This window comes from Dunckerocampus dactyliophorus, chromosome 10 (genome assembly GCF_027744805.1).
Source record: "Dunckerocampus dactyliophorus isolate RoL2022-P2 chromosome 10, RoL_Ddac_1.1, whole genome shotgun sequence".
Classification (NCBI taxonomy): Eukaryota; Metazoa; Chordata; class Actinopteri; order Syngnathiformes; family Syngnathidae; genus Dunckerocampus; species Dunckerocampus dactyliophorus.
Genome location: NC_072828.1, coordinates 9,160,783 through 9,185,412, shown reverse-complemented (window position 1 = coordinate 9,185,412; position 24,630 = coordinate 9,160,783). Strand labels below are relative to the sequence as shown.

The 24,630-nt window shown below is 45.8% G+C and overlaps 3 protein-coding genes across 4 annotated transcripts; all 3 read left to right on the top strand.

Annotated features, from left to right (window-relative positions):
- Positions 1-1,388: 1,388 nt before the first annotated feature.
- Positions 1,389-11,316, top strand: scinla (scinderin like a). The gene is made up of 17 exons (XM_054790898.1): positions 1,389-2,429; positions 3,444-3,636; positions 3,711-3,865; positions 4,009-4,170; positions 4,252-4,401; positions 4,622-4,702; positions 4,769-4,904; positions 8,688-8,776; positions 8,857-9,072; positions 9,147-9,277; positions 9,415-9,505; positions 9,643-9,813; positions 9,884-10,058; positions 10,132-10,250; positions 10,321-10,398; positions 10,471-10,531; positions 10,594-11,316. Exons 2-17 carry the CDS (start codon positions 3,456-3,458, stop codon positions 10,752-10,754), a joined length of 2,157 nt encoding a protein of 718 aa, XP_054646873.1. The 5' UTR covers positions 1,389-2,429; positions 3,444-3,455; the 3' UTR covers positions 10,755-11,316.
- Positions 11,317-11,427: 111 nt separating this feature from the next.
- zgc:109982 (uncharacterized protein LOC553564 homolog) lies at positions 11,428-14,166 on the top strand. Its single transcript, XM_054789840.1, has 6 exons — positions 11,428-11,571; positions 12,526-12,687; positions 12,756-12,935; positions 13,094-13,187; positions 13,514-13,697; positions 13,763-14,166. The coding sequence occupies exons 1-6, from the start codon at positions 11,475-11,477 to the stop codon at positions 13,991-13,993; spliced, it is 948 nt and encodes a 315-aa protein (XP_054645815.1). The 5' UTR covers positions 11,428-11,474; the 3' UTR covers positions 13,994-14,166.
- A 247-nt stretch (positions 14,167-14,413) lies between these two features.
- On the top strand, positions 14,414-17,459 carry dr1 (down-regulator of transcription 1). 2 transcript variants are annotated; one of them, XM_054789810.1, is made up of 3 exons: positions 14,414-15,135; positions 15,221-15,384; positions 16,774-17,459. In XM_054789810.1, the coding sequence occupies exons 1-3, from the start codon at positions 14,916-14,918 to the stop codon at positions 16,918-16,920; spliced, it is 531 nt and encodes a 176-aa protein (XP_054645785.1). In that variant the 5' UTR covers positions 14,414-14,915; the 3' UTR covers positions 16,921-17,459. The 2 variants fall into 2 exon arrangements, with proteins under 2 accessions (XP_054645785.1, XP_054645786.1); XM_054789811.1 differs by lacking the exon at positions 16,774-17,459 and adding an exon at positions 15,710-16,736.
- The last annotated feature ends 7,171 nt before the right edge of the window (positions 17,460-24,630 follow it).

The window sequence follows — 24,630 nt, the reverse complement described above, 5'->3', positions numbered from 1 at the left end:
CCACAATGCAATTCCTCTTACAGGTCCAGGCTCGGCCTGTAACAGAAAAAGAAAATGCATAAAAAAAACCTGTGACAGAGCAAGCGAACACTGTAAATTCATTTCAATAATAAACATTTGACATTAGTAATTCATTTTACACAATACACGTAATTGGGTAATACATTCATTCAAGACAACATAAAACTCTGAGGAGCCACTTGGAAGTCGAAAGAGTTGGCTCTTTTTAGTGAGCCGAACCAAAAGAACCGGCTCTCTAGAAAGAGCCTAAATTTCCATCACTAGTGGAGATATTGCTCATAGTAGCAATTTTACAAAACCCATATTTTAGCGATGTAAAAAATCTGACTGAGTGTGCGTGCTCTGTAGGACGTCCCTAAAAATGCTATTTTTTCACAAGATATTGTGTGTATTTTCATTCGTATACATGTTTATTTGGTAGATTACTTCTTCATCTTCAATTTGCTGTCGGATTTATATTGAGTGTTGGACCACATCAAGTCAAATTTGTGCTTGGAAAATGAAGTACAAATTTAAGTCTTTCAAACTCACGTACTGGAGTTATAGCAAAAGATAAAAGGTATGCTGTACATTTAGCGTTTGCATTGTGGTTAGTGTGGGGTGAAAATGCAGTGTGAGGCACATACATGATAAATATCACACTTGACTTTCATCCTTGGACTTTTTGGTTCTCAAAAAATGTAAACGGCTGACTTTTAAGACAGATTTTCACAGCCTACGTGATGATATATGTTGTAGTACGGTTGTACTTGCCGAGGTGCGTGGGTCGATCACAGCTTTTGTCTTGCCTCAATATTAAAGCAATGGGGACCAAAGGCACTATTTTCCCATATAAAATCTGCTCTAACTTCTTGAATATTTGGGGTAGAAGTGAATGAGGTATCAAATTAAAAGTTCAAGTCATGCTTTATCAGAGATAATTAATCACAGACTTGATTTTACAAGTTTCATAATTTTGTAACATTGCTACTCATCGTGAAGTGCAGCTTTACTTTAGTTTGCGGTAATGGGTGGGACATGGAGCCCTGGTGACGCAGTACTGGTCCTTGAGCGTCCTCAGCGGGTTGGAGTCGGGCCCGATGCCCTCGGGACAGCAGAACACACCCTGCATGACAATGCCTGATTGTGCCAGCGCCACCAAACCGTTCCTGAAGGTCACTATAGTGGAACACACATACTGGACCAGCCGGGGGTTCCCTGACGACACACAGCACACATCACATGGTGACACAGTGGGACGGTCTCACGGCAGATGACAAAGATGCCACACCTGAAAAACATGTTGAGAAAGCCGGGCCGCAGGATGCGTTTCCTGTAGTCAAGGCCGACCTGCAGGACGAGCAGTTCTTGACTTGCAGTCCAAAAGGGAGGACAATGGAGGATATTTACATTTGAAAAGAACTTACATTTTCCGGAAAATAAGGCCGCTTCATCCGATAAGTGTTTCTGTTCCGCTTTCTCTCCGGTGCCCACCAGTGTTGGCGGTGGTTGTGCATGCAGGATATTCTCCTAAGAACGACAAAAGCTCACTTTGACTCTCTGAAATATTCAGCTTTTAGCCTTATTGACATTTTTTGATTGACTAAACAGAGTAGTGTAGTTGTTAACGAATAACAATCATCCTTGACTCTTCATTGCGTGTGCCATCACAGTGGCCTGAGGACGGAACCTTGCAGAACTCCTCGCTTAGAGTCAGAGACAAGTTCACCACCACCATCTTAGACCTGCTCCATGTTGGTTCAGCGACATTCTTGTGAAAGCTGTGACTGGCGCTGATCCAAAACGCCCTCTGCACTTTTGCAACACAAAACACAGGCGGGTTTGTTCTGGTCCGCTCAAGTTGGGACAAGACTTTGTGTTCATCCGTGTGTGTGTGTGTGTGTGTTTGTGCCGCATTGTGTTCACACTTCACAATTAGGAAAAATGTGCTGACTCTGCTCGCCGCGATGGAAGCAACGTTAATGTGAGGCGACATAGCGTTGCTTTCTTCTGCCGTCTGCACACGCCGACAGCCAACAACACGGTAATACATGCAATGAACACAACCCAACCTGAGGATAACAATCACACCCTCAGAGCGAGTGTGTGTGTGTGTGTGCCCTTCATGCCAAGCGTCAAAGCGGGGGGCACAGACGAGCACAGTGAAGAACATTACAAGGTCGTGAAGCTAAAGCTAAATTTTAAAAAATGCTAGCAAGTCACACATGTATTATTTTAACAGTGAAAACAAACTTTGTTCTCCATAACTGACTAGGACAGCGGAGGTGTGTCTATGCTGACACATCGGTTGAGGGTGGGGCCGAGGCCACACCTCCTGACACCCTACCTTATATAAGTGGTGTGCTTCAGTGAGACGTGAAGCTCAACACAAAGACTTCTTCTGTGACAACTTCCTCAATCATCAGCAGGTAACCGTCATGATCTGTGGTGGTGCTGCTGCCTGTCTGTAATCTGTTACAGACAGGCACACTGCTGACTGGCCTGGAAGAAGCTACCTGTACACACCTGCAGCCAATTATGGCTGGACTACTTTAAATGTACTGTTTGGCGTACACTTTGCCATATTGTTCCCCGCTCCTCGTCTGACTCCTGCTTCTCCCTGCCTCGTGGTACTTCACGTTCATTGCTTTCTGGTCCACTATTGTCGTGTGTCGTGAGTACTTCGTTCCCTGCTTGGCTTCTCCAGCAGCAGTGTAGCTTCGTTGCATTTTTTCCTTAGCTGTGCCCGCTTGGTTTTCAGCCTTTTTGTTCTTCGGCGCTGCTGAAAACGTTGAAGCGTTGCGGCACATTATCCAAACTGTATCGATAATGTGTTGCTCATACTGACAGCTGCTGGAGCTTAAAGGGTGCGCATCGATGCCGTCACACATGAGACATCAATTCTGTTGACAGTCTCTGTTGGTGTGTTGCAGTGGTTCTCACTTATTTTCTGTCATTCCCCCAAGCGAAATGTTTAAACATGAACTTCGTAACATTGTTCTCTTTGTTGAACTTCCCGATGTACAATCTTTGAGAGGGCGTGTGTGCTAGAGACACAGAACGAAGTTGTTCTTTTGTATGTCATTGAGGTGTTTGAGTTCAGGAAATGTGAAGCTTAAATCCAAACCAGGAAGGGAGGGACCATCCCATAATCTTGGTAATAGCAGAGGAACAAGTCGGGTGAGGCGGCACATGTCCCGGCGAGCCATGACTTTAACCAGACAAGCAACAGATCTTGTGTGTTCTGGAATAAATAAGTAGATCACATTTAAGTCATTGTATTCCTACAACAATAGAAGTCATCTCAAGTTACCTGACACATGGAGCATGTCTACAAGCCCCTCATAAATAAAGAAAAACAACTCGCATGAAATCTTGGCAACAGAGGCAAGGAAAACCTCCCTCTCAGGTGAGCTACTTGCTTATTTGTTTTTTCACGTCAGGTCTAGAAGAGGATGGCGCCCCACAAAGAGTTTGAGGCGGCGGGAAAAAAGCCGGGCCTTCAGGTGTGGCGCGTGGAGAAGATGGACCTGAAAGCGGTCCCGGCTGAAGTCCACGGAAACTTCTACACTGGAGACTCCTACATTGTCCTTTTCACCACCGAGGCGCCGGCTTACTGCATTCACACCTGGATCGGTACCCATGACGCCTCGCAGTGCACGGATCAGAACCACAAGTCTGTGCTTGACGGCCACGGTGTGTTAATGCAGGCGCGGAGACGTCTCAGGACGAGCAAGGGGCCGCCGCCATTTTCATGACCCAACTGGATGACTTCCTGCAAGGCGCCGCCACACAGTTCACCGAGTTCCAGAACTACGAGTCTATTAACTTCATGGGCTATTTCAAGAAAGGCATTAAGTACCAGGTGACCTGTCAGCTTGGCCGCATGTTCTGTCCAAATATCATTACATTATTTATTAATCTGGTATTAGTCTTATGACTATATCATAATTATTGCTGACACGGCTGGAAGTTCCTACTAGAATATGCTTCTCTCCTGCGCTTCAGAAAGGAGGCGTGGCCTCAGGCTTTAATCACATCATTACAAACGAGGCCAACGTCCAGCGCGTGCTGAAGGTCAAAGGTCGCCATCAGATCCGAGCCACCGAGGTGGACCTGTCGTGGCTGAGCTTCAACAAAGGAGACTGCTTCATCATCGACTTGGGAAAGGTGAGTCTCGCTCAAGGGCCTGGGGGCACCTGTATCTGTGCTGACCCTTTGGTTGACCTGTGCTGGCGGCGTGATTGACAGGACATCTTCTCCTGGGCGGGAAGCGAGAGCAACCGCTACGAGCGCCTGAAAGCCACGTTGGTCGCCCGCGACATTCGCGACAACGAGCGGAAAGGACGAGCGGCGATGCACCTGATCGATGAGGGCTCTGAGCCGGAAACTGTCATTAAGGTGACCTCATGATGTCATCAGCTGCTTTCATGGATGGCTAGAATACTGCCATTAAGTTTTGGCATTGGGGAAAAAAAGACACAATAGAATATTTTTTAATAGATTATGACTTTTCAGATTTCCATCTTATTGTCAGTGACAGTCTTTGACTTTGTTTTGTCGTGTAGTTTTCTCTTTCAACTTAATGGCGGTGTTCTGACGACCATGTCAACATTCTCAGGTGCTAGGACCGCTGCCCCAACTGCCGCCGGGAAGTTGCGACACACCTGCGCACGTACACAGCCCGGCCACGCTGTACATGGTACGAACACATCAACTCGCTTTCACTGAACGAGAACACGTCAGCCATGAAGATGTTTCTCCGCAGGTTTCCAACGCCAGCAGCAAAGAGATGAAGGTAACTCAGGTGGCCGACAAGAGTCCCTTCAAGCAAATGCTGCTCTCCAAGAAGGAATGCTACATCGTGGACAACGGCAAAGACAACAAGATTTTTATCTGGAAAGGTAGTTGGCTAGCGTGATACCTTCTATTAGCAGCCAAGATAAAGAAATTATCTATTTTAAGAGTAAATATCTTATATCTGTAAAAACAAAAAAAAAAAACTAAAGTATGTATGTATGTATACATATATACGTGTGTGTATATACACTCAACAAAAATATAAACGCAACACTTTTGTTTTTGCTCCCATTTTTTATGAGATGAACTCAAAGATCTAAAACTTTTTCCACATACACAATATCACCATTTCTCTCCAATATTGTTCACAAATCTGTCTAAATCTGTGATCGTGAGCACTTCTCCTTTGCTCAAGATGCTGATTCGACACCATGATTAGTGCACGGGTGTGCCTTAGACTGCCTACAATAAAAGGCCACTCTGTGGCGGTTTTGAAAACCGCTCACCCACACGATGCCACACACTGTCTGCCATCTGCCCTGAAAAATGTAAGCCAGGATTCACCCGTGAAGAGAACACCTCTCCAACGTGCCAGACGGCATCGAATGTGAGCATTTGCCCACTCAAGTCGGTTATGACGACGAACTGGAGTCAGGTCGAGACCCCGATGAGGATGACGAGCATGCAGATGAGCTTCCCTGAGACGGTTTCTGACAGTTTGTGCAGAAATTATTTGGTTATGCAAACCGATTGTTTCAGCAGCTGTCCGAGTGGCTGGTCTCAGACGATCTTGGAGGTGAACATGCTGGATGTGGAGGTCCTGGGCTGGTGTGGTTACACGAGGTCTGCGGTTGTGAGGCTGGTTGGAAGTACCGCCAAATACTCTGAAACGTCTTTGGAAACGGCTTATGGTAGAGAAATGAACATTTAATACATGAGCAACAGCTCTGGTTGACATTCCTGCTGTCAGCATGCCAATTGCACGCTCCCTCAAATCTTACAACATCTGTGGCATTGTGCTGTGTGATAAAACTGCACGTTTCAGAGTGGCTTTTTATTGTGGGCAGTCTAAGGCACACCTGTGCAGTAATCAGCATCTTGATATGGCACACCTGTGAGGTGGGATGGATTATATCAGCAAAGGAGAAGTGCTCACTATCACAGATTTGTGAACAATATTGGAGAGAAATGGTGATATTGTGTATGCGGAAAAAGTTTTAGATCTTTGAGTTCATCTCATAAAAAATGGGAGCAAAAACAAGTGTTGCATTTATATTTTTGTTGTGTGTATGTATGTGTATATATTTATCTATAAGTGTTGACTGTCGGGACGAAGGCTCTGCTGCACCTCCCACTGGGGCTGTAGCATTCTGCTTAGAAACCATGGCTTTTGTGCCTTCATTCATATTAGCTTTTCCTTGCTAAATTGCTAACTGCTAGCACTGTGTGTATCCTCTCACTAGTAGCTCCGCCTCCACTTACTGGGGGACAAAGAGGCTGAATGAGAGGAGGGTTCACTCTGTTCATTCCACTATAGAACCAATGCAGATACATGCAGAGTGAACCCTCTTGGCATCCAGCCTGTGTGGGAGAGAGACAGGGAAAACAGGCATACATGCACATGTCAATTTATCAAGGTGGCAAAATGATCAACTTGTTGGGTGTTTTTTTTTTTTTTTTTTTATCGTTGGATTAATTTATCGATTATCGTGACAGGGCTAGAGGTTCTCTTCAGGTTTTTTTAAAGGTTATCTGTAGCAATGATTCCAAACCACTGTGCTGCCATACATTAGCATACATGGCATACACTGCCATACACCCGCTTTGACACCCAAACTCCTGATGAGCAGAGAGGGTGGCTGAACCTGGGGAGCACACAGGACTCACCTCTCATGGTGACATCAGCTGATGTGCGCAGGGTTCTAAACAAAACAAACCCACGAAAAGCAGCAGGGCCAGACAACATCCCAGGACGTGCACTTCGGGTTTGCTCATCAGAGCTAGCTGATGTGCTTGCTGACATATTTAACCTGTCGCTTGCACAAGCATCTGTACCGACATGCTTTAAGTCCACCACCATAGTGCCCGTACCCAAGAAGAGCAACGTGACCTGCTTGAATGACTATCGCCCTATAGCACTCACTCCTATTGTTATGAAGTGCTTTGAAAGTATAGTCATGACCCACATCAAAAAGAGCATCCCGGCGGCAACTGTGGACCCCCTACAGTTTGCATATCGCCAGAACCGGTCCACGGATGATGCAGTCAACACTGCCATCCACACAGCCCTTTCTCACCTACAGGGCCAGGACACATACGTCAGAATGCTATTTATAGACTATAGCTCTGCATTTAATACAGTCTGCCCCCACAAACTCACAAATAAGCTCCTCACACTTGGCCTGTCTCCCTCCCTCTGTAACTGGGTGTTTAACTTTCTCACAGGCAGACCCCAGTCAGTCAGAGTCCACAACCGCACATCCAGCTCAAGAATTGTGAGCACTGGGACCCCACAGGGGTGTGTGCTGAGTCCGCTCCTCTACACGCTCTTCACCTACGATTGCGTGGCCTCCCAGAACAACACCAGCATCATTAAATTTGCGGATGACACCACAGTCATCGGACTGATCACTGGTGGTGTTGAAACATCATACAGAAGAGAGGTGGTGGACCTCATAGCTTGGTGTCGTGATAACAATCTCCTTCTCAATACAGATAAGACTAAAGAGATGATCACTGACCCAAGAACAAGGGAAAAGGAGCCGCATAGACCCCTGTTTATTGATGAGACTGAGGTGGAGAGGGTGAAAACCTTCAAGTTCCTTGGCACACACATCAGATGTGTGCTGTCCTTAATGAGGTTGTGTGTTCTTCGTAGGACTCTAGTTTTATAAATGTCTTGCAGTGAGGGGAGGGCTGCCCCAACAATGTTCTGTGAGGTCTTGATCACCCGCTGGAGTGATTTCCTATCACGTGTTGTACAGTTACCGTACCAAACAGTGATGGAGGCGGTAAGGACACTTTCGATAGTGCATCTGTAGAAGCAACTCAGGATTGTGGTGGGCATGCCAAATTTCCTCAGTCTTCTCAGGAAGTACAGTCTCCTTTGGGACTTCTTCATAATTTGTTGGGTGTTGTGAGACCAGGTGAGGTCCTCGCTGATGTGTGTGCCAAGGAACTTGAAGGTTTTCACCCTCTCCATGGTATAACTGCTGTTTTACTATGCACATGACAATAAAACTCTTGAATCTTGAATTAGTGTGCGGTGGAAGATCAGAAATGATCCAATTTCATTTAATTGGTAAAAAAAATTACTTTATTATTATTTACTACAAACTTTGTTCATCTATCTATGCTAGTGCTGTCAAAGTAGCAGGAAGAACAATAAAATGCTCTTCCACTAGATGACAGAACGTACATAGACTCAAAAAAATATAAACGCAACACTTTTGTTTTTGCTCCCATTTTTTATGAGATGAACTCAAAGATCTAAAACTTTTTCCGCATACACAATATCACCATTTCTCTCAAATTGTTAACAAATCTGTCTAAATCTGTGTGATAGTGAGCACTTCCTCTTTGCTGAGATAATCATCCCACCTCACAGGTGTGCCATATCAAGATGTTGATTAGACGCCATAATTAGTGCACAGGTGTGCCTTAGACTGCCCACAATAAAAGGCCATGTAAAATATGTGCCTTGGCTCAATAAGCTGGTTGCGGAACACTGATCTATAGGTGATCTATAAGTTCTCCTTGATGAACAACAAAGATGCCACATCAGACATTCATGTGCACTAAACCAGAACTTGTTGAACTTTCTGCTCTCTGCTAAGAAGTTAGCTTGCTAGCGTTGAGCTGCTTTGACGCCTGTGTCCACCATGCAGGATCTGATGCCAGCAAGGATGAACGCTCTCACAGTTTTCAAGCTGCCAAAAAGTTCATCAAAGACAAAAATTACTCCCCACACTGCCAGGTAATCTCCTCAGCCAACTCTCCATCTTATTTTGACATCCAGCAATGTCCTCATTTCTTCCGGGGTTCTGACACGTGCAGATCCAGATTCTGCCGCAAGGGGCTGAAACCACACTTTTCAAGGAGTACTTTGAGAACTGGATGGACAAGGACGAGAGCACCGGGCCGAGCAAGCCATACACCATCGGGAGGATCGCCGTCGTCGAGCAGATTCCCTTCGACGCTTCCAGCCTCCATAACAACACCAGGATGGCTGCCCAGCACGGCATGGTGGACGACGGCTCGGGCAAAGTCCAAGTCAGTAGGCTCGCCACCCTGCCGCCGCCTCTTCTCTGATGCTCTTCAAAGTTGTGCTGGTGTCTTCTTCCCAGATCTGGCGTGTAGAAGGAGGAGACAAGGTGCTGGTGGACCCCTCCACCCATGGAGAGTTCTTTGGAGGCGACTGCTACCTAGTGCTCTACTCTTACAATGACTGCAGAGAAAAGCACATCATCTACATCTGGTCAGTGAGCCCTCCTAGCTCCTAGCGTGCTTCTCAATCTTTAGGAGTCGATGGCTTTACTAAAGATGCTATCAATAAAGCTAGAAGACAACAACCACCAAAATATTTGACTGACAGTGGACCACCGCTTCCTTCAGGCAAGGAAACAAGTGCTCCAAGGACGAACTGGGTGCCTCCGCCATTTTGGCTGTCAACCTGGATGATTCCATGGGAGGCATCGCAACTCAAGTAACTTTGGTTAAATTGTTGTCTCTTCTGTTTGTCAACAAAGCACTGGTTAGCTTAGCATGAACCAAGTCATTGTAGCCAGTGTTGTTGTCAATCAAGGGGATGCTAAGCTGCGTGGTGGTGTTGGTTCTGCTCAGGTCCGTGTCACTCAAGGCCAAGAACCTCCTCATCTGCTGAGTGTGTTTAAAGGCAAACCCCTGGTGGTCCACCAGGGTGGGACGTCCCGCAAGGGTGGCGACAAGGTGGCATCTGCCAAGCGACTGTTTCACATCCGCCAGAGCCGCACCAAAGCCACCCGGGCCGTGGAGGTGGGCTTGCGTCAGAGGGTGGCATCTCAAATAGAAGCTGACCCTACTGCTCTCTGGTCTCATGTCTCAGGTGGCGCCGGACGCTTCGTCTCTGAACTCCAACGACATTTTTGTGCTCAAATCCCCAAGCGGGAACTTCCTGTGGAAGGGCCGTGGAGCGACAGCGGAGGAGATGGTAGCCGCTAAACACGTGGCGGGCATGCTTGGTGGGACCCCCACTGAGGTGGCGGAGACCAAGGAGCCAAGTGAGTGGTGACGCGCAGGTCTGATCCCACCGTGCTGCCAGGCTAAATACTTCTGTTCTCTGCTCGCCACCAGCAAGCTTCTGGGAGGCGCTGGGTGGGAAGAAGAGCTACCAAACCTCGCTGGTCCTGCGTGACCCAGTCTTGCAGTGTCCTCGACTCTTTGGATGCTCCAACGCCACGGGCAGACTGATTGTGAGATGATGTTGTGTTGTGTGAGACAAAGACATCTTTGTGTACTTTGTGACAAGCGTCTCGTCTTCAGGTGGAGGAAGTCCCTGGAGACTTGGACCAGTTAGACTTGGAGACCGATGACATCATGATTCTGGACACTCATGATCAGGTGCTTCCTCCTGACGTCTTCAACATTTTTGTCTTCACGTGAGCGGAGACTAACGTTTGTCTTCCCGATCAGATCTTCATTTGGATCGGAAAGGACGCCAACGAGACGGAGAAGAGTGGCTGCATGCGCATTGGTAAGATGGACTAGAACTTTTAGATGTGGAAAGACACTCATGCAAACCTCTGTTTGTTTCAGCCGAGGACTATGTGAACTCTGACCCCTCCGGTCGCCGTGGTACCCCCATCTGCATCATCAAACATGGGGAGGAGCCCCCCTCCTTCACTGGCTGGTTCATGGCCTGGGACCCCACCTTGTGGGACAAAGACCTTCTGGCCAGCCTGCAAGTTGCACATTAGCATGCAAACGCTCCTGCTTGCCATGTAGCTTAGTCAGCCTCAGCCTGGCGGCCAATCAGCTTGCAGCTCTTTAACAACAACACTCTGAAAAAGAAAATACAGCTAGCCAGTCCACATGTTTCACAGCCATGTGGGCGTGGACCAAAAGGGGGTGGGGGATTTAATAGAGGACTCAACCTAACTTGACTTCATGTCCTAGAGCAGGGTTGTCCAAAGTGCGGCCTTGAGGCCAATTGCGGGCTCAGCACATTATAACAATTCAGAAACAGCAGCAGAATTGCAAAAAAGAGGAGAAAGGCAGAATGTACGGAGAAAAAGTTTAAATGTTGACGCTGACATGCAGGTTGTCTTTTCTTTAACTAGCATATGAGGTTGGTTTTAGTCTTTTTTTTTTTTTTTTTAACTAAATAAAAACTGTAAAGTTTGGACACCCTGCCTTCGAGGATCATGTGATTGTCACATGTTTACCCTGTCCTGTCTTTGCTTGTTTTTAGTGGAATTGTCTTTTTTTCTGCTGATTGCAAACACACCTTTTTAATAAACGTCAGCTTTGGAGTGGCAATCGCTTTGTTTTGTTGTGTTATCCACACGCCGCACTGACGTCCTGCATCAGCAGCGCTCTGCTGACTTGCACTTGTGAGGCTTAAGCAGCGGGAATTAAAGGAAAGCACCTGCTGCGCTCTGGACAATCTCACGTCTTCGTCAGCTCCACACAACGCCATGACCCAGAAGGTGGTCCTCATCACTGGATGCTCCTCAGGCATCGGCCTCTCTCTGGCCACACGCATCGCCAAGGATGAAAAGAAGAGGTTCATGGGTAAAACACACCTGTACTGTGTGTGTGTGTGTGTGTGTGTGTGTGTGTGTGTGTGTGATGAGGATGCTGTAGAAAAGGAGTGAAGGTCATGTTTGACGGTCAGCGGTCACATGGTAGGAGCAAAAAGAAGGCTGCTTGTGTATTTTAAGGTTGTCCAACTTGCAGCCTGGAGGCCATTTGTGGCCCGTGCTTTGTTTTTTATTGGCTAGCAGCACATTGTAGAAATAAAATGAAAACCCCAAAAATAAAAAAAATAGAGCAAAAAGGCACAATGTAAAGAGGAAAAAAATTAAATGTTAATATTAACTTATAACACAAGGCATTGTCTTTGGTTATGTCAATTTTTAGCTTTTTTACAAACTTTAAAAAATATATGACAATATCAAAGCGGTCCCCCACATCCTTTGATTTTTCTGTATGACGTCCTTGGTAGAACAAGTTTGGACATCCCTGGTCTATTTTTTTTGACCGACGTCTGTGTACTAAAATGTCAGAAAATGTTAGTGATAAACTTATTTTAGTTCAGATTTTTTCCTTCTTCCTGTTTCTCCCAAAACTTAGTGTTTTCGAATAGCATATTGGGCACAGAAATGACTAGAACTCTGCCAAGCAACAAGGGGCAGTGGGTGACGTATCGACCACTCAACCTAACAATTTGCATATCGTGTATTAGACAGCAAATGCCAATGAATATGTTTAATAATTGACAGTTTCCTTTTAAAATGTCCGCCGTTATTGTGTAAAGTCAGTGTAAAATGCTCCTGCTAGCAGCTAACGGATGGTGAGTTGACTCTTTGTTGTTTATTTCAAGTTATTAGAAATGTTTTTTGCAGATTTTGCAGCTTTTCCACTTTTTGCAAGCATGTGCGGGCACCTCCCATCACTTTTGGACAGACACGCTCACACTTGAGCAGAAGACGTGTCCAAATAACGTTGTATGTCTTTTGGCTGCAGTCTACGCCACCATGAGGAACCTGAGCAAGGGCGAGCCGCTGGTGGAGGCAGCCGGTCGCACGCTAGGCCGCACTCTGGAGATCAAACAGCTGGACGTGTGCGACGAGACCTCCATCAAAGCCTGCGTGGACAGCCTTCCCGAGCGCAGGGTGGATGTCCTCAGTGAGTCCTTGCCCCCACCGTGTGTCCTCCATGACTCCTGTCCATTTTTGCTTGACTTCCTGTCTCAGTCAGTAATGCCGGCATGGGCCTGATCGGACCCATCGAGTGCCAGTCCATCGACGAGATGAAGACCGTCATGGACACCAACTTCTTTGGACTGGTTAGGCTGCTCAAGGAGATCCTTCCTGATATGAAGCGACGCAAGAAAGGTCACATCGTGGTCATTAGCAGCGTCATGGGGATCCAAGGTGAGGCCTGGTTGAGAACATGTTCTTCACAAGAACATGTTCATAAGAACCTATTCATCATGAGAACTTGTTTTTCTTAAGAACTTGTTCTTCTTGAGAATGTGTGCTCCCTGAAAACCTGTTCTTTCTTCTTGTCAACCTCTCTGTGCGCCTTTCAGGGATCCTCTTCAATGACGTTTACGCTGCATCCAAGTTTGCTGTGGAGGGCTTCTGTGAGAGTTTGGCCGTGCAAGCGCTGAGGTTTAAGCTCAAGTAAGGTTCTGTTCAAGAAGCTCCGCCCGCCTTTTACACAGTAGACTGACGAGACCAGGTCCAGAATACATCCCACAGCTGTCATTGACTTCCTGCATTGTTTGGAAGGTCACCAGATAGAAATCACACTGCTCTTAATCACTGAATGAAGCAATGAGAGGTTGGACTAGAGTCTTCACCTTCAAGACATTTTGGACAGTTGTACTGTATGTGTCCAATTTTGTGGGACCGCTTTAGGAAGGATTCCACATTTTCAAATTCCTGGTAGTGTCCCAGTATTTATGTCCATGTATGGTCTTCACTGTCACATGTTTTTCCCTCCTCAGCATCAGTCTGATCGAGCCGGGCCCCGTCATCACAGAATTTGAGCGTAAAGTGTACGAAGAAGGTCTGAAGACGGACCTCAGCAACGCAGACAAAGTGACGGCTGACATGTTTACCAACATCTACCTGAAGAACTACAAACAAATATTTGAAACGCTTGGGCAGACGGCCGAAGACGTGGCCGAGGTAGTGTCCTCCTCTTGCTCCCCGTTCTCGTCTTCCTCTTAACTGCATCTCTTTGTCTCCTGCAGCACACTCTGAAGATCATCACCATGGACAACCCGCCTTTCCGCCACCAGACCAACACACTGTACACCCCCATGACCACGCTCAAGTACGCAGACCCCAGCGGCGACCTGCCCATTGACACCTTCTACAAGATGGTGTTTGAACACGACAAGGTCTTCAACGCTAGCCTCAACTTCCTCAAGCTGCTACGCTGGAGGAGCAGGAGGAGCTTCACCACCGACAAGAGCAACTGAGCACCTCCATCTTGGCTCCTTCGCCTGATCTATATCACCTGCGCTATCAAAAATGAGATGCTCCTTGAATGTTTATTACATTGTGTACCAAATGAAGTGACCACTAAGTGTTGGCTCTGTATCGTATGTAATACATCATTTCATTAGCAGTACAATAAAACAAGAGCACAGGGTGTAGCATTTCAATGTTTGTACTTTGTCAGCAGAAGGGATGACGCGTCATTCACGTGTATAGTTATTAATCACATAGGGGTTTTAGTGATAAATAAGTCTTAAAAACATCAGATGATACTCATCTGTGCCACCCGCCAAATGATAAAATAAACCATCAAACGGTGTACTTTAGTGCGTAATGCGTAGTTTACTAAAAATCCACTAGGCGGCGGTAAACAGTTGTTAAGCGACTCGTGCCGACTTCCGTTTTTTTCTGTCGTTATATCCGGGCGAACGTTGGCTGATATTTGTGGGACTCATGTAAAATCACTTTATGTCTTAATGGCTTTACGTTTGTTTGACTTATTTGATTGACTACTTTCCAAATCCAGCAGGCTCGCAATGCTGCTTTAATCCACCTTTGTGATCCACCCGATCGAGCTAGTCCATTGTTAGCCTAGCTTTAGCCATGCTCTCATGTCGTGTTGTTGTTTGTCTGCTGGACTCTTTCACTAATCACGGCTACTAGCTAGCTTCATGTGTCTGGCCTTTACGTGTTGCTTGCTTTTAACAAGTCCTAGTGAGGATGTTTGATGTTTGTCACGCTAGCTAGCAGCTGACCTGTACGGGGACTGTTTGTTTCGTTTTCAGCTTTGATGTTAGCGAGCTAGCTAGCAGGTGACGTCTGTTTTCTTTGAGGCGAGCTAACATAACTCAGCCAACTCTAGTGAGGCTTTAATTAGTTGCGTTAGTGCTGCTTTCCGTAACGATGGCCTCATCTTCGGGCAACGACGACGACCTGACCATCCCGCGCGCCGCCATCAACAAGATGATTAAGGAGACGCTGCCCAACGTGCGCGTGGCCAATGACGCGCGCGAGTTGGTGGTGAATTGCTGCACTGAGTTCATCCACCTAATCTCCTCTGAAGCCAACGACATCTGCAACAAGTCCGACAAGAAGACCATCTCGCCAGAGCACGTCATTAATGGTGAGTGACTGACCGACTGACAACACTGACACCCCCTCAAGGAGGAGAAGTGGAACCTTAACGTCCTGTCCCTCCTTTCCCACAGCTCTGGAGAGCCTGGGCTTTGCCTCCTACATCACTGAGGTGAAGGACGTCCTGCAGGAGTGTAAGACTGTTGCCCTCAAGAGGAGGAAGGCCAGCTCCCGCTTGGAGAATCTGGGAATACCTGAAGAGGAGTTGCTAAGGCAGCAGCAGGAGCTCTTTGCCAAGGTAAACATCCGATAGTCATCACCGCCTGATATGGTTCAGTATACCATATATGTCCACCATTCATGCAGCAAGACGCATGACATGTTAAGCATAACGTGCTTTTGAATCACTAAACATATTAACTACATTATGTCCTTTTATGGATACACCTGTTCAGATGGAATACGTTCCACTCTGTTTTGGATAAGTAATGCAGCATATTTACACTTGTTCATAACAGAGAGATAACATGAACAAAATGCATGCTGTTCTTTTTACTTAATCTCACACAAACACACACACACACACAAAGAGCTTTATTATGAGTCATCCCATCTGTCGTCAGGCTGAGATGCTCGGCCCTCCCAACCGAGGATTGGTTGAAGCCAGATCAGACCAAGGCACTCGGTTTCATTTTGGAAATCATGTGGACCTTGCTAAGACTGGTTGGTGAGCTGACCAGTTCTTTCTGTCATTGGCATTAGTCTGGCATTGCAATTGTTTGTATCTACTGTTTTTAAGATTAAAATTTAAACCTTACTTGAGACTCTTAGCATTATTTCACTGGTCCTGCTAAAAGGGCCGGTCCGAACACACCCACACAATACTATATTTTTGGGGGGGGGGTTGTGCCCTGTCCGGCCAATGGGGCAGATGGTATTGTTGGTCTAATTGCCCTTACCTGCTAAACAGATTTGCTCTGCCAGGGAAACGTGTAAGATACTCTTCTCCTGTTATATAGATTTTTATTTAACTTTATTTTATGTTTTGTTATACAAATTTGAAGCGACCGGAGCAGGAGGGGATAGAAAAGAAAATAGAAGGGAGAGTGCGGGGACAAGAACAACAGAAGTTGCAACGACAATAACAAAACAGAAACAAACGGCACTACTTAAGCAAATTATATTATAGAGACTGTAGTAAGTAATTTAACAATACAGAATAGTCACCATCTCATGTCCTTAGGTTCTAATGTAGACACGAGTGTCCGCAACATCTCTTATGATGGTGTTCAATCAAATGTCTTGACTACTGACTGGTAGCTGACATGGAGCAATACCCGTGCGTGTCTCACACAGAAGTACCAGTTACGACTTCCCCTTGCTAGTGGGCGATAGTAATTACAATAATTTTCAGCATTTTTAAAAATTGGAACTTAATCAGTGGCAAGGGCAGTGTCTGACCTCCGGGCTGCCAGTTGCCCATGTCTGCCTTGCAGCATGTCATGTACTGTCTTGACTATTCCAGCATCATCCAACATGAATAAAGACGAATCAGAGCTCATTAGTGATCACTGGTCAATGAAAAGGGTCAGTTTTGTCAGCGTGTGACGGGTGTGGTTTGGTGTCCGTCCGTGTGTGTGTGTGTGCGTGCGTGCGTGCGTGCGTATGTGTGCGTGTGTATTTGCAGGCCCGGCAGCAGCAGGCAGAACTGGCCCAACAGGAGTGGCTTCAGATGCAGCAGGCGGCCCAGCAGGCCCAGATGGCGGCTGCGTCTGCCAGCACTGCCCAGCAGGCCGGTTCCTCTCAGGATGAAGAAGATGAGGACGACATGTGATCCCGGGGATACCATGGCCCGCTTCCGCACTGGAAGGGCGGCGTCAGAACCGTCACCGGTGGATACCATGTCATGCTGACCTGGACGAACGGTGCTAGTAAACACAGGGGCGCGGGGTCCATGATGGCAGCACGCTCAGACACAGAACTTCATTTGGATCAAGAGACTTTCATGAATAATTCTGTCGTGGCTGTGCTACATTTTCTTAAGTTCTGTTTGGACCCAATGAGACAGGTTCTTGTCTTCTTACTTTCCTTGTACTTGTTCTTTCTGTTGTGTAGACGTTTTGTTCGTGGCAGTATTACTGATCCACTTCACCTTCTGGAACAGGACTTTGTGTCTCGTAGAACCAAAGATGGAAGACAAACTGGCAGCTGGCGGTACCGGCTCCAAGTCAGCTGGGTCAGTGTAAAAGAAGGTGATGCGTGTAAGATTAAAAAAAAAAATTGATGCGTCAAACATGGTGACTGTGGTACTGATCCACTTCACATGTCCATTCCACAACGTTCTTAAAGCAATAAACAACTTCTCGTTTTTTACACCCTTGACTGGTGTGTCTCTTTGGTGGCGGGGTTCTGAATCTGCTCAGTCCAAATCGAGTCTGACAAGTTCTAAATCATCTTAGTCTTTTTACAGTCCTCATCCAACAGGGGCCGTGCTTCACTGATGGGCCTTGCCAACCAGTAGCAAATGACCCGGGACTGGATGTGGACTGGTGGCAGCAAGTGGACCTCCACAAAGATCTGAGCTGTGATCTTCCATCAGCCCCCAATGGTGAGTTAACCAGAAGAGGTTAAGTTTATTTGATCCAGTTATCATTTTTTCATTTTATTAGTTTATTGGTTACTTTAAAATTATGCTGATAATGGTGTTAATTTATCCTGTAAATAGTATAACAGTACTTAGAATTTATACTGCTAATAGTGTTATATTTCAATTTGGCTGTTAATAGTGTTACATTTCTATCGCTAATAGTACGGAATATGCCTGTAATGGATTGTACAAGAATAACACCTTTTGTCCACATGGTGGCAGCATTTGCCAGCACACTGACGAAAGCCCAACATACAGTATCTCATCACTCGCCGCTGTGCTTGGTTATGGCGTCTTCAGCGGGTGCTATGGATAAAAAAAATAGAAAAAAACAGGTGAATTGCAGCTCGCGTGTTAGCAAACATAATCATTTGTTGTTGTGAAGTCACACGGCTGCTAAGTGTTGTCTGGGAGAGTTAGTGCACCCACATTATGTAACAAGTCGTCGTCTGCGGTGGTCACATGACTGGAAGTAGCGCCTGCTTGCAGCGGTGGGCCTCCTTGCAGTCCCCCGCTCCTCCAAATCGGGAGCGCTGACATCTTCAATGTTTCAAAAATAAAGCCTGTAGGTTGTAAATTAATGTAAACCCGTGTTTCCCAAACTTTTTACAGTCGCGTATCCCTTCAGACATTTCACTTGAAGCCATGTACCCCCAACTGCTGCACACTTTCAAAAAACATAAGACATTTTAACATTTCATTACATTGAAATATTAAAAGATGATTAATTGGTAACTTAATTTTATAGTGAGTAATTCTGGTTCCAGAATTTGTATTTTGCATGGTCAATATTTGTAAAGTTTTACATGAGCACTGATAATTAGATATGACGTCAATTTGTCTTGGAGATGAATAAAATATCTAAGTATTCGTCCTACATGTCTTTTATTTCAAACGGATGTTGGGATCCTTTCGTTTGAATGGGTTGTAGCTGACTTGCACTTCTGTCCACTTGCAATCGCTATGATTTAAATCTGCATATTAATTTGATACCAAATGGAAAGGGAAAGTTGAACAAACATGATAAAGCAGGATCCAAAGTACACAAATACATACAAGCAACGACAAAAACCTCATTTTTAGGGGAATCTGCACTCTCTCTCATCCTTACATGCACATAAATTGACAGGTTTTCACAGTGCGGTGATTGGAACACCAATATAAGTTAAACCTTCAAGATTAAGCACTTTTAATACACAACAATCATCAAACTTGCTTACTTCATATACCTCACAAAAAGCAATGAAGAACTTAATGCTGTGTCTCCTTCTTTCTTTCTGCTATGACTGCGCGCTCTGTGCTATGAGGCGTTCAGGTGCGCTCGTAAGGGTGTTACGCGCTAATTGTTTTTCATTTACAGTGCATCCGGAAAGTATTCACAGCGCATCACTTTTTCCACATTTTTTAATGTCACAGCCTTATTCCAAAATTGATTAAATTCATTTTTTTCCCTTAAAAATTCTACACACAACGCCCCATAATGACAATGAATTATTAGAATTTTTTTAATTGTTGCAAATTCATTAAAAATGAAAAATCACATGTACATAAGTATTCACAGCCTTTGCGCAATACTTTGTTGATGCACCTTTGGCAGCAATTACAGCCTCAAGTGATGCCACAAGCTGGGCACATCTATCTTTGGGCAGTTTTACCCATTCCTCTTTGCAGTACCTCTCAAGCTCCATCAGGTTCGATGGGAAGCATCGGTGCACAGCCATTTTCAGATCTTTCCAGAGATGTTCAATTGGATTGAGGTCTGGGCTCTGGTTGGGCCATTCAAGGACATTCATCGAGTTGTTCTAAAGCCACTCCTTTGATATCATGGCTGTGTGGTTAGGGTCATTGTCCTGCTGAGAGATGAACCGTCGCCCCAGTCTGAGATAGGAGGTCTCTGTACATTGCTGCAGTCATCTTTCCCTCTATCCTAACTAGTCTTCTAGTTCCTGCTGCTGAAAAACATCCCCACAGTATGATGCTGCCACCACCATGGTTCACTGTAGGGATGGTATTGGCCTAGTGATGAGCAGTGCCTGGTTTTCTCCAAATATAATGCTTGACATTCACTCCAAAAAGTTCAAGTTTTGTTTCCTCAGATCAGATAATTTAGTTTCTCATGGTCTGAGAGTCCTTAAGGTGCCTTTTTGGCAAACTCCAGGCAGGCTGCTTTGGGCTGGCTTCCGTCTGGCCACTCTACCATACAGGCCTGATTGGTGGATTGCTGCAGAGATGGTTGTCCTACTGGAAGGTTCTCCTCTCTCCACAGAGGAACGCTAGAGCTCTGACAGAGTGACCATCTGGTTATTGGTCACCTCCCTGACTAAGGCCCTTCTCCCCCGATCACTCAGCTTAGATAGCCGGCCATCTCTCGGAAGTGTCCTGGTGGTTCCAAACCTCTTCCACTTACGCATGATGGAGGCCACTGTGCTCATTGGAACCTTCAAAGCAGCAGATTTTTTTCTGTAACTGTCCCCAGCCTTGTGCCTCGAGATAATCCTGTGTCTCAGAGGTCTACAGACAATTCTTTTTGTTTTCATGCTTGTGCTTTGACATGCACTGTCAACCCTGGGGCGTTATATAGACAGGTGTGTGCCTTTCCAAATCAGGTCCAGTCAACTGAATTTACCACAGGTGGACTCCAGTTAAGCTGCTGAAACATCTCAAGGATGATCAGTGGAAACAGCATGCACTTGAGCCCAATTTGAGCTTCATGGCAAAGGCTATGAATACTTATGTACATGTGATTTTTCAGTTTTTTTATTTTTAATAAAATTGCAACAATTAAAACAAAAACGTTTTTCACATTGTCGTTATGGGTTACTGTATATAGAATTTGATTTGTGAGGAAAAAATGAATTCAATCCATTTTGGAATAAGGCTGTGATGTAAAAAAAAAAAAAATGTGGAAAGAGTGAAGCGCTGTGAATACCTGCCGGATGCACTGTACTGTATATTCGCGTACCCATCGCCTGTGCATTCATGTGTATGTGATGAAGATGCTCGCGGCAATGCCACTCTTCTTCTGCGATGGAGGGCCGCGGCCTTCTTGTTTACGTATGTGTTGCACAGCGGAAGATGATGTGAGTGTCTTGATCACATACACATGAATGCACAGGCGACAGTGTGCAGGGATACCGTGGGAGACAAATACAACGCAGAGCGTTTTGTAAGGTCAAATTTTTTTAAGGGGGCATTTTTGTGATGAAATGTATTTGAACGCATATTGTTTTGAGAAGCCAAACTACTTAAATGACCTAGCAACTAAGCAGAACTGCATTCTGCGTCACGGATCTCCGACCACAACTGGACTCACGGCACGCACGTAGTTGTTATTATTGTAAACTCTAGAAAGGAAAGTTTGTTTAGCGATGACAGCAGGTTGCATCATCTTCCAGTCGTCCACACACACCCCAGACAGGCGTCCTCTGACTGGGAATGCTTTCTTCAACAAAGCGACGAGAAGATGTCCCATCCCGCATACTTCACATTCTGCTGTGCGTCAAAAACATTTCTCTAAGTTTGTCCAAATTGCTCTCATGATGAGTGGACTTGCAGAGTCTTGTGGCAGAGGATGACACAGCACGGCAAGCTGGCCCGGTTGTCCTAGGGAGGTCATGTGACCTGCACACTCTGAAACAAACCTGTAAGGTCCTCACAGGCTGGTGATCTCATTCTCACCTCAGGCTGACCAGTGTGACCTCATTCTTAAAGGTTATCTCATACTGGACCCTCAGTGTCTCCTAACCTCACCCCTCCCTCTAATTCCATGCAAATCATCCACCTGGAGGGAGTAACGGTTGTACGTCTGCATGCAACACATTTGCATGCCCCAGTCATGCATCAGCCTGTCTGCATTAACTGAACTGTGCATGTGTTGCTCCCAGGTGTGTGCATGTATCCAATCAAATAATTTTTTTTCTGCTTCCTGTCATTGGAGTCTCATGCAACACACATGCACACACACAGTCCAACTGGTTTTTCTGCATTAGCGCCCCAATTGTGCAAAACGGAGTGAAACAGGACCCTGTTGGCATGTATTGTGGTCGTCTCTGTTGCATCAGGCTGTCTGCTTCCCAAGGGGTGGGGAGGGCGGAGCCCCACTTCAGTCTAGCTAGCAGATAGCATCAAAGCGCCCAAGATTAGAGCTTCAGTTTGTGAGCGCCTGCACTGCACACGGTGATACCGTCTCAGCATTGTTGTCCCGCCTTTTTTTGTGTGGGACCAGAGCATGGGCCCGTGCTTGCTTACTTGTCAACATTTGCATCTGAAAAGAGACGTTTCCAGAAAATTGGGGAAAATAAGTGAGTTGGTTAATAGTTTTCCGGAAGGAGGAGCGCTGGTGTAAAACATACTGTGGTGCAACCATATTACACTCAACAAAAATATAAACGCAACACTTTTTTGTTTTTGCTCCCGTTTTTTATGAGATAAACTCAAATATCTAAAACTTTTTCCGCATACACAATATCACCATTTCCCTCAAATATTGTTAGCAAATCTGTCTAAATCTGTGATAGTGAGCACTTCTCCTTTGCTGAGATAATCCATCCCACCTCACAGGTGTGCCATATCAAGATGCTGATTAGACACCATAATTAGTGCACAGGTATGCCTTAGACTGCCCACAATAAAAGGCCAATCTGAAACGTGCAGTTTTATCACACAGCACAATGCCACATATGTCGTAAGATTTGAGGGAGCGTGCAATTGGCATGCTGACAGCAGGAATGTCAACCAGAGTTGTTGCTCGTGTATTGAATATTTGTTTCTCCACCATAAGCCGTCTCCAAAGGTGTTTCAGAGAATTTGGCAGTACCAACCAGCCTCACAACCGCAGACCACGTGTAACCACACCTCCACATCCAGCATGTTCACCTCCAAGAACATCTGAGACCAGCCACTCGGACAGCTGCTGAAACAATCGGTTTGCATAACCAAATAATTTATGCACAAACTGTCAGAAACATCACCTGCATGCTCGTCGTCCTCATCGAGGTCTCGACCCGACTCCAGTTCGTTGTCGTAACCGACTTGGATGGGCACATTAGATGGCATCTGGCACGTTGGAGAGGTGTTCTCTTCACGGATAAATCCAGGGCAGATGACAGACAGCGTGTGTGGCGTCGTGTGGGTGAGCGGTTTTCTGATGTCAATGTTGTGGCTCGATTGGCCCATGGTGGTGGAGTTATGGTATGGCTAGGCCTTATGGACAAAGAAAACAGGTGCATTTTATTGATGCCATTTTGAATGCACAGAGATACTGTGACAAGATCCTGGGGCCCATTATTTTGCCATACATCAAAGAACATCACCTCATGTTGCAGCAGGATAATGCACGGCCCCGTGTTGCAAGGATCTGTACACAATTCTTGGAAGCTGAAAACGTACCAGTTCTTGCATGGCCAGCATACTCACCGGACATGTCACCCATTGAGCATGTTTGGGATGCTCTGGATCGGCATATATGAAAGCGTGTACCAGTCCCCACCAATATCCAGCAACTTTAACTTTAACTTTGCCTTTGAACAGGAGTGGACCAACATTCCACAGGCCACAATCGACAACCTGATCAACTCTATGCAAAGGAGATGTGTTGCACTGCATGAGGCAAATGGTGGTCACACCAGATACTGACCCCCCCAATAAAACCAAACTGCACGTTTCAGAGTGGCCTTTTATTGTGGGCAGTCTAAGGCACACCTGGGCACTAATCATGGTGTCTAATCAGCATCTTGATATGGCACACCTGTGAGGTGGAATGGATTATCTCAGCAAAGGAGAAATGCTCACTATCACAAATTTAGACAGATTTGTGAACAATATTGGAGAGAAATGGTGATATTGTGTATGTGGAAAAAGTTTTAGATCTTTGAGTTTATCCATCCATCCATTTTCTATGCTGCTTCTCCTCATTAGGGTCGCAGGGATATGGGGCCTATCCCAGCTGACTTCGGGTGACAGGTGGGGTACACCCTGGACTGGTCGCCAGCCAATCGCTGGGCACATATAGACAAACAATCATTCACACTCACATTCATACCTATCGACAATTTGGCGTCTCCAATTAACCTAACAAAAATGTTTTTGGAATGTGTGAGGAAACTGGACTACCCGGAGAAAACCCACGCACGGGAGCACATGCAAACTCCACACATAAATGCCCAAGGGAGAATCGAACCCAAGTCTTCCCGATCTCCAGACTGTGAGACTATGGCTGTGTGGCCAACATGCTAACCACTAGACGCCCTAGACGGCCCTCTGAGTTCATCTCATAAAAAATGGGAGCAAAAACAAAAGTGTTGCGTTTATATTTTTGTTTTGAGTGTATTTTGCTGGTGTGCTTTTATATTGAAGGTCTGACCTGACTGGCTGCAGGATGTTAAGTTAAAATACGGAAAACTGTTAAAACAGGAGGGCGCAGGGAACGAAGGGCAGAATACACAAGTTTCCCAGGGAAAACGGGAGGGTTGACAGGTATGGGCTTGTTGCCAGGCAGTTGAGGATTTTAATGGGCAGATAACGTTTGCTGATGAGCAATAGTCAAAGAATCCTCTTTTGGCCCCTCACTTTTTTTTTCATCTGAATGTTGACATGCTCGTATGAGACAGCAAGTGATGTCATTGCTGCATGTGCTGACTCTTCATTTACCAGTGCCGACTAATCAGTCAACTTCCTGTTGCCTGTCAAATGTGCAAAGCGAGCTTGCGTCAATCTGTACGTTAAGTCTGTTAACTGTGGCAACCAGCATTACACTGTTGACCTCAGCACAATAAAAACATCTTAAATACTTTTAAAAAATGAATTGTTGGAAATGTAAAATGAGTCACGTGACTCCATCCCATCACAGAGTTCTCGGTCTGTCTGGAATTATCCACAAGTCATCAGCTTGTAGTCCTG

Bases quoted from the DNA above. Each gene is read 5' to 3' on its own strand.
- scinla (XM_054790898.1), top strand. From the start codon at position 3,456: ATGGCGCCCCACAAAGAGTTTGAGGCGGCGGGAAAAAAGCCGGGCCTT. The intron at 8,777-8,856 runs GTAATCTCCTCA...TGACACGTGCAG, and splicing joins ATTACTCCCCACACTGCCAG to ATCCAGATTCTGCCGCAAGG. The intron at 9,506-9,642 runs GTAACTTTGGTT...GGTTCTGCTCAG, and splicing joins TGGGAGGCATCGCAACTCAA to GTCCGTGTCACTCAAGGCCA.
- dr1 (XM_054789810.1), top strand. From the start codon at position 14,916: ATGGCCTCATCTTCGGGCAACGACGACGACCTGACCATCCCGCGCGCC. The intron at 15,136-15,220 runs GTGAGTGACTGA...CCTTTCCCACAG, and splicing joins GCCAGAGCACGTCATTAATG to CTCTGGAGAGCCTGGGCTTT. The intron at 15,385-16,773 runs GTAAACATCCGA...GTGTATTTGCAG, and splicing joins AGCAGGAGCTCTTTGCCAAG to GCCCGGCAGCAGCAGGCAGA.
- zgc:109982 (XM_054789840.1), top strand. From the start codon at position 11,475: ATGACCCAGAAGGTGGTCCTCATCACTGGATGCTCCTCAGGCATCGGC. The intron at 11,572-12,525 runs GTAAAACACACC...TTTTGGCTGCAG, and splicing joins TGAAAAGAAGAGGTTCATGG to TCTACGCCACCATGAGGAAC. The intron at 12,936-13,093 runs GTGAGGCCTGGT...TGCGCCTTTCAG, and splicing joins CAGCGTCATGGGGATCCAAG to GGATCCTCTTCAATGACGTT.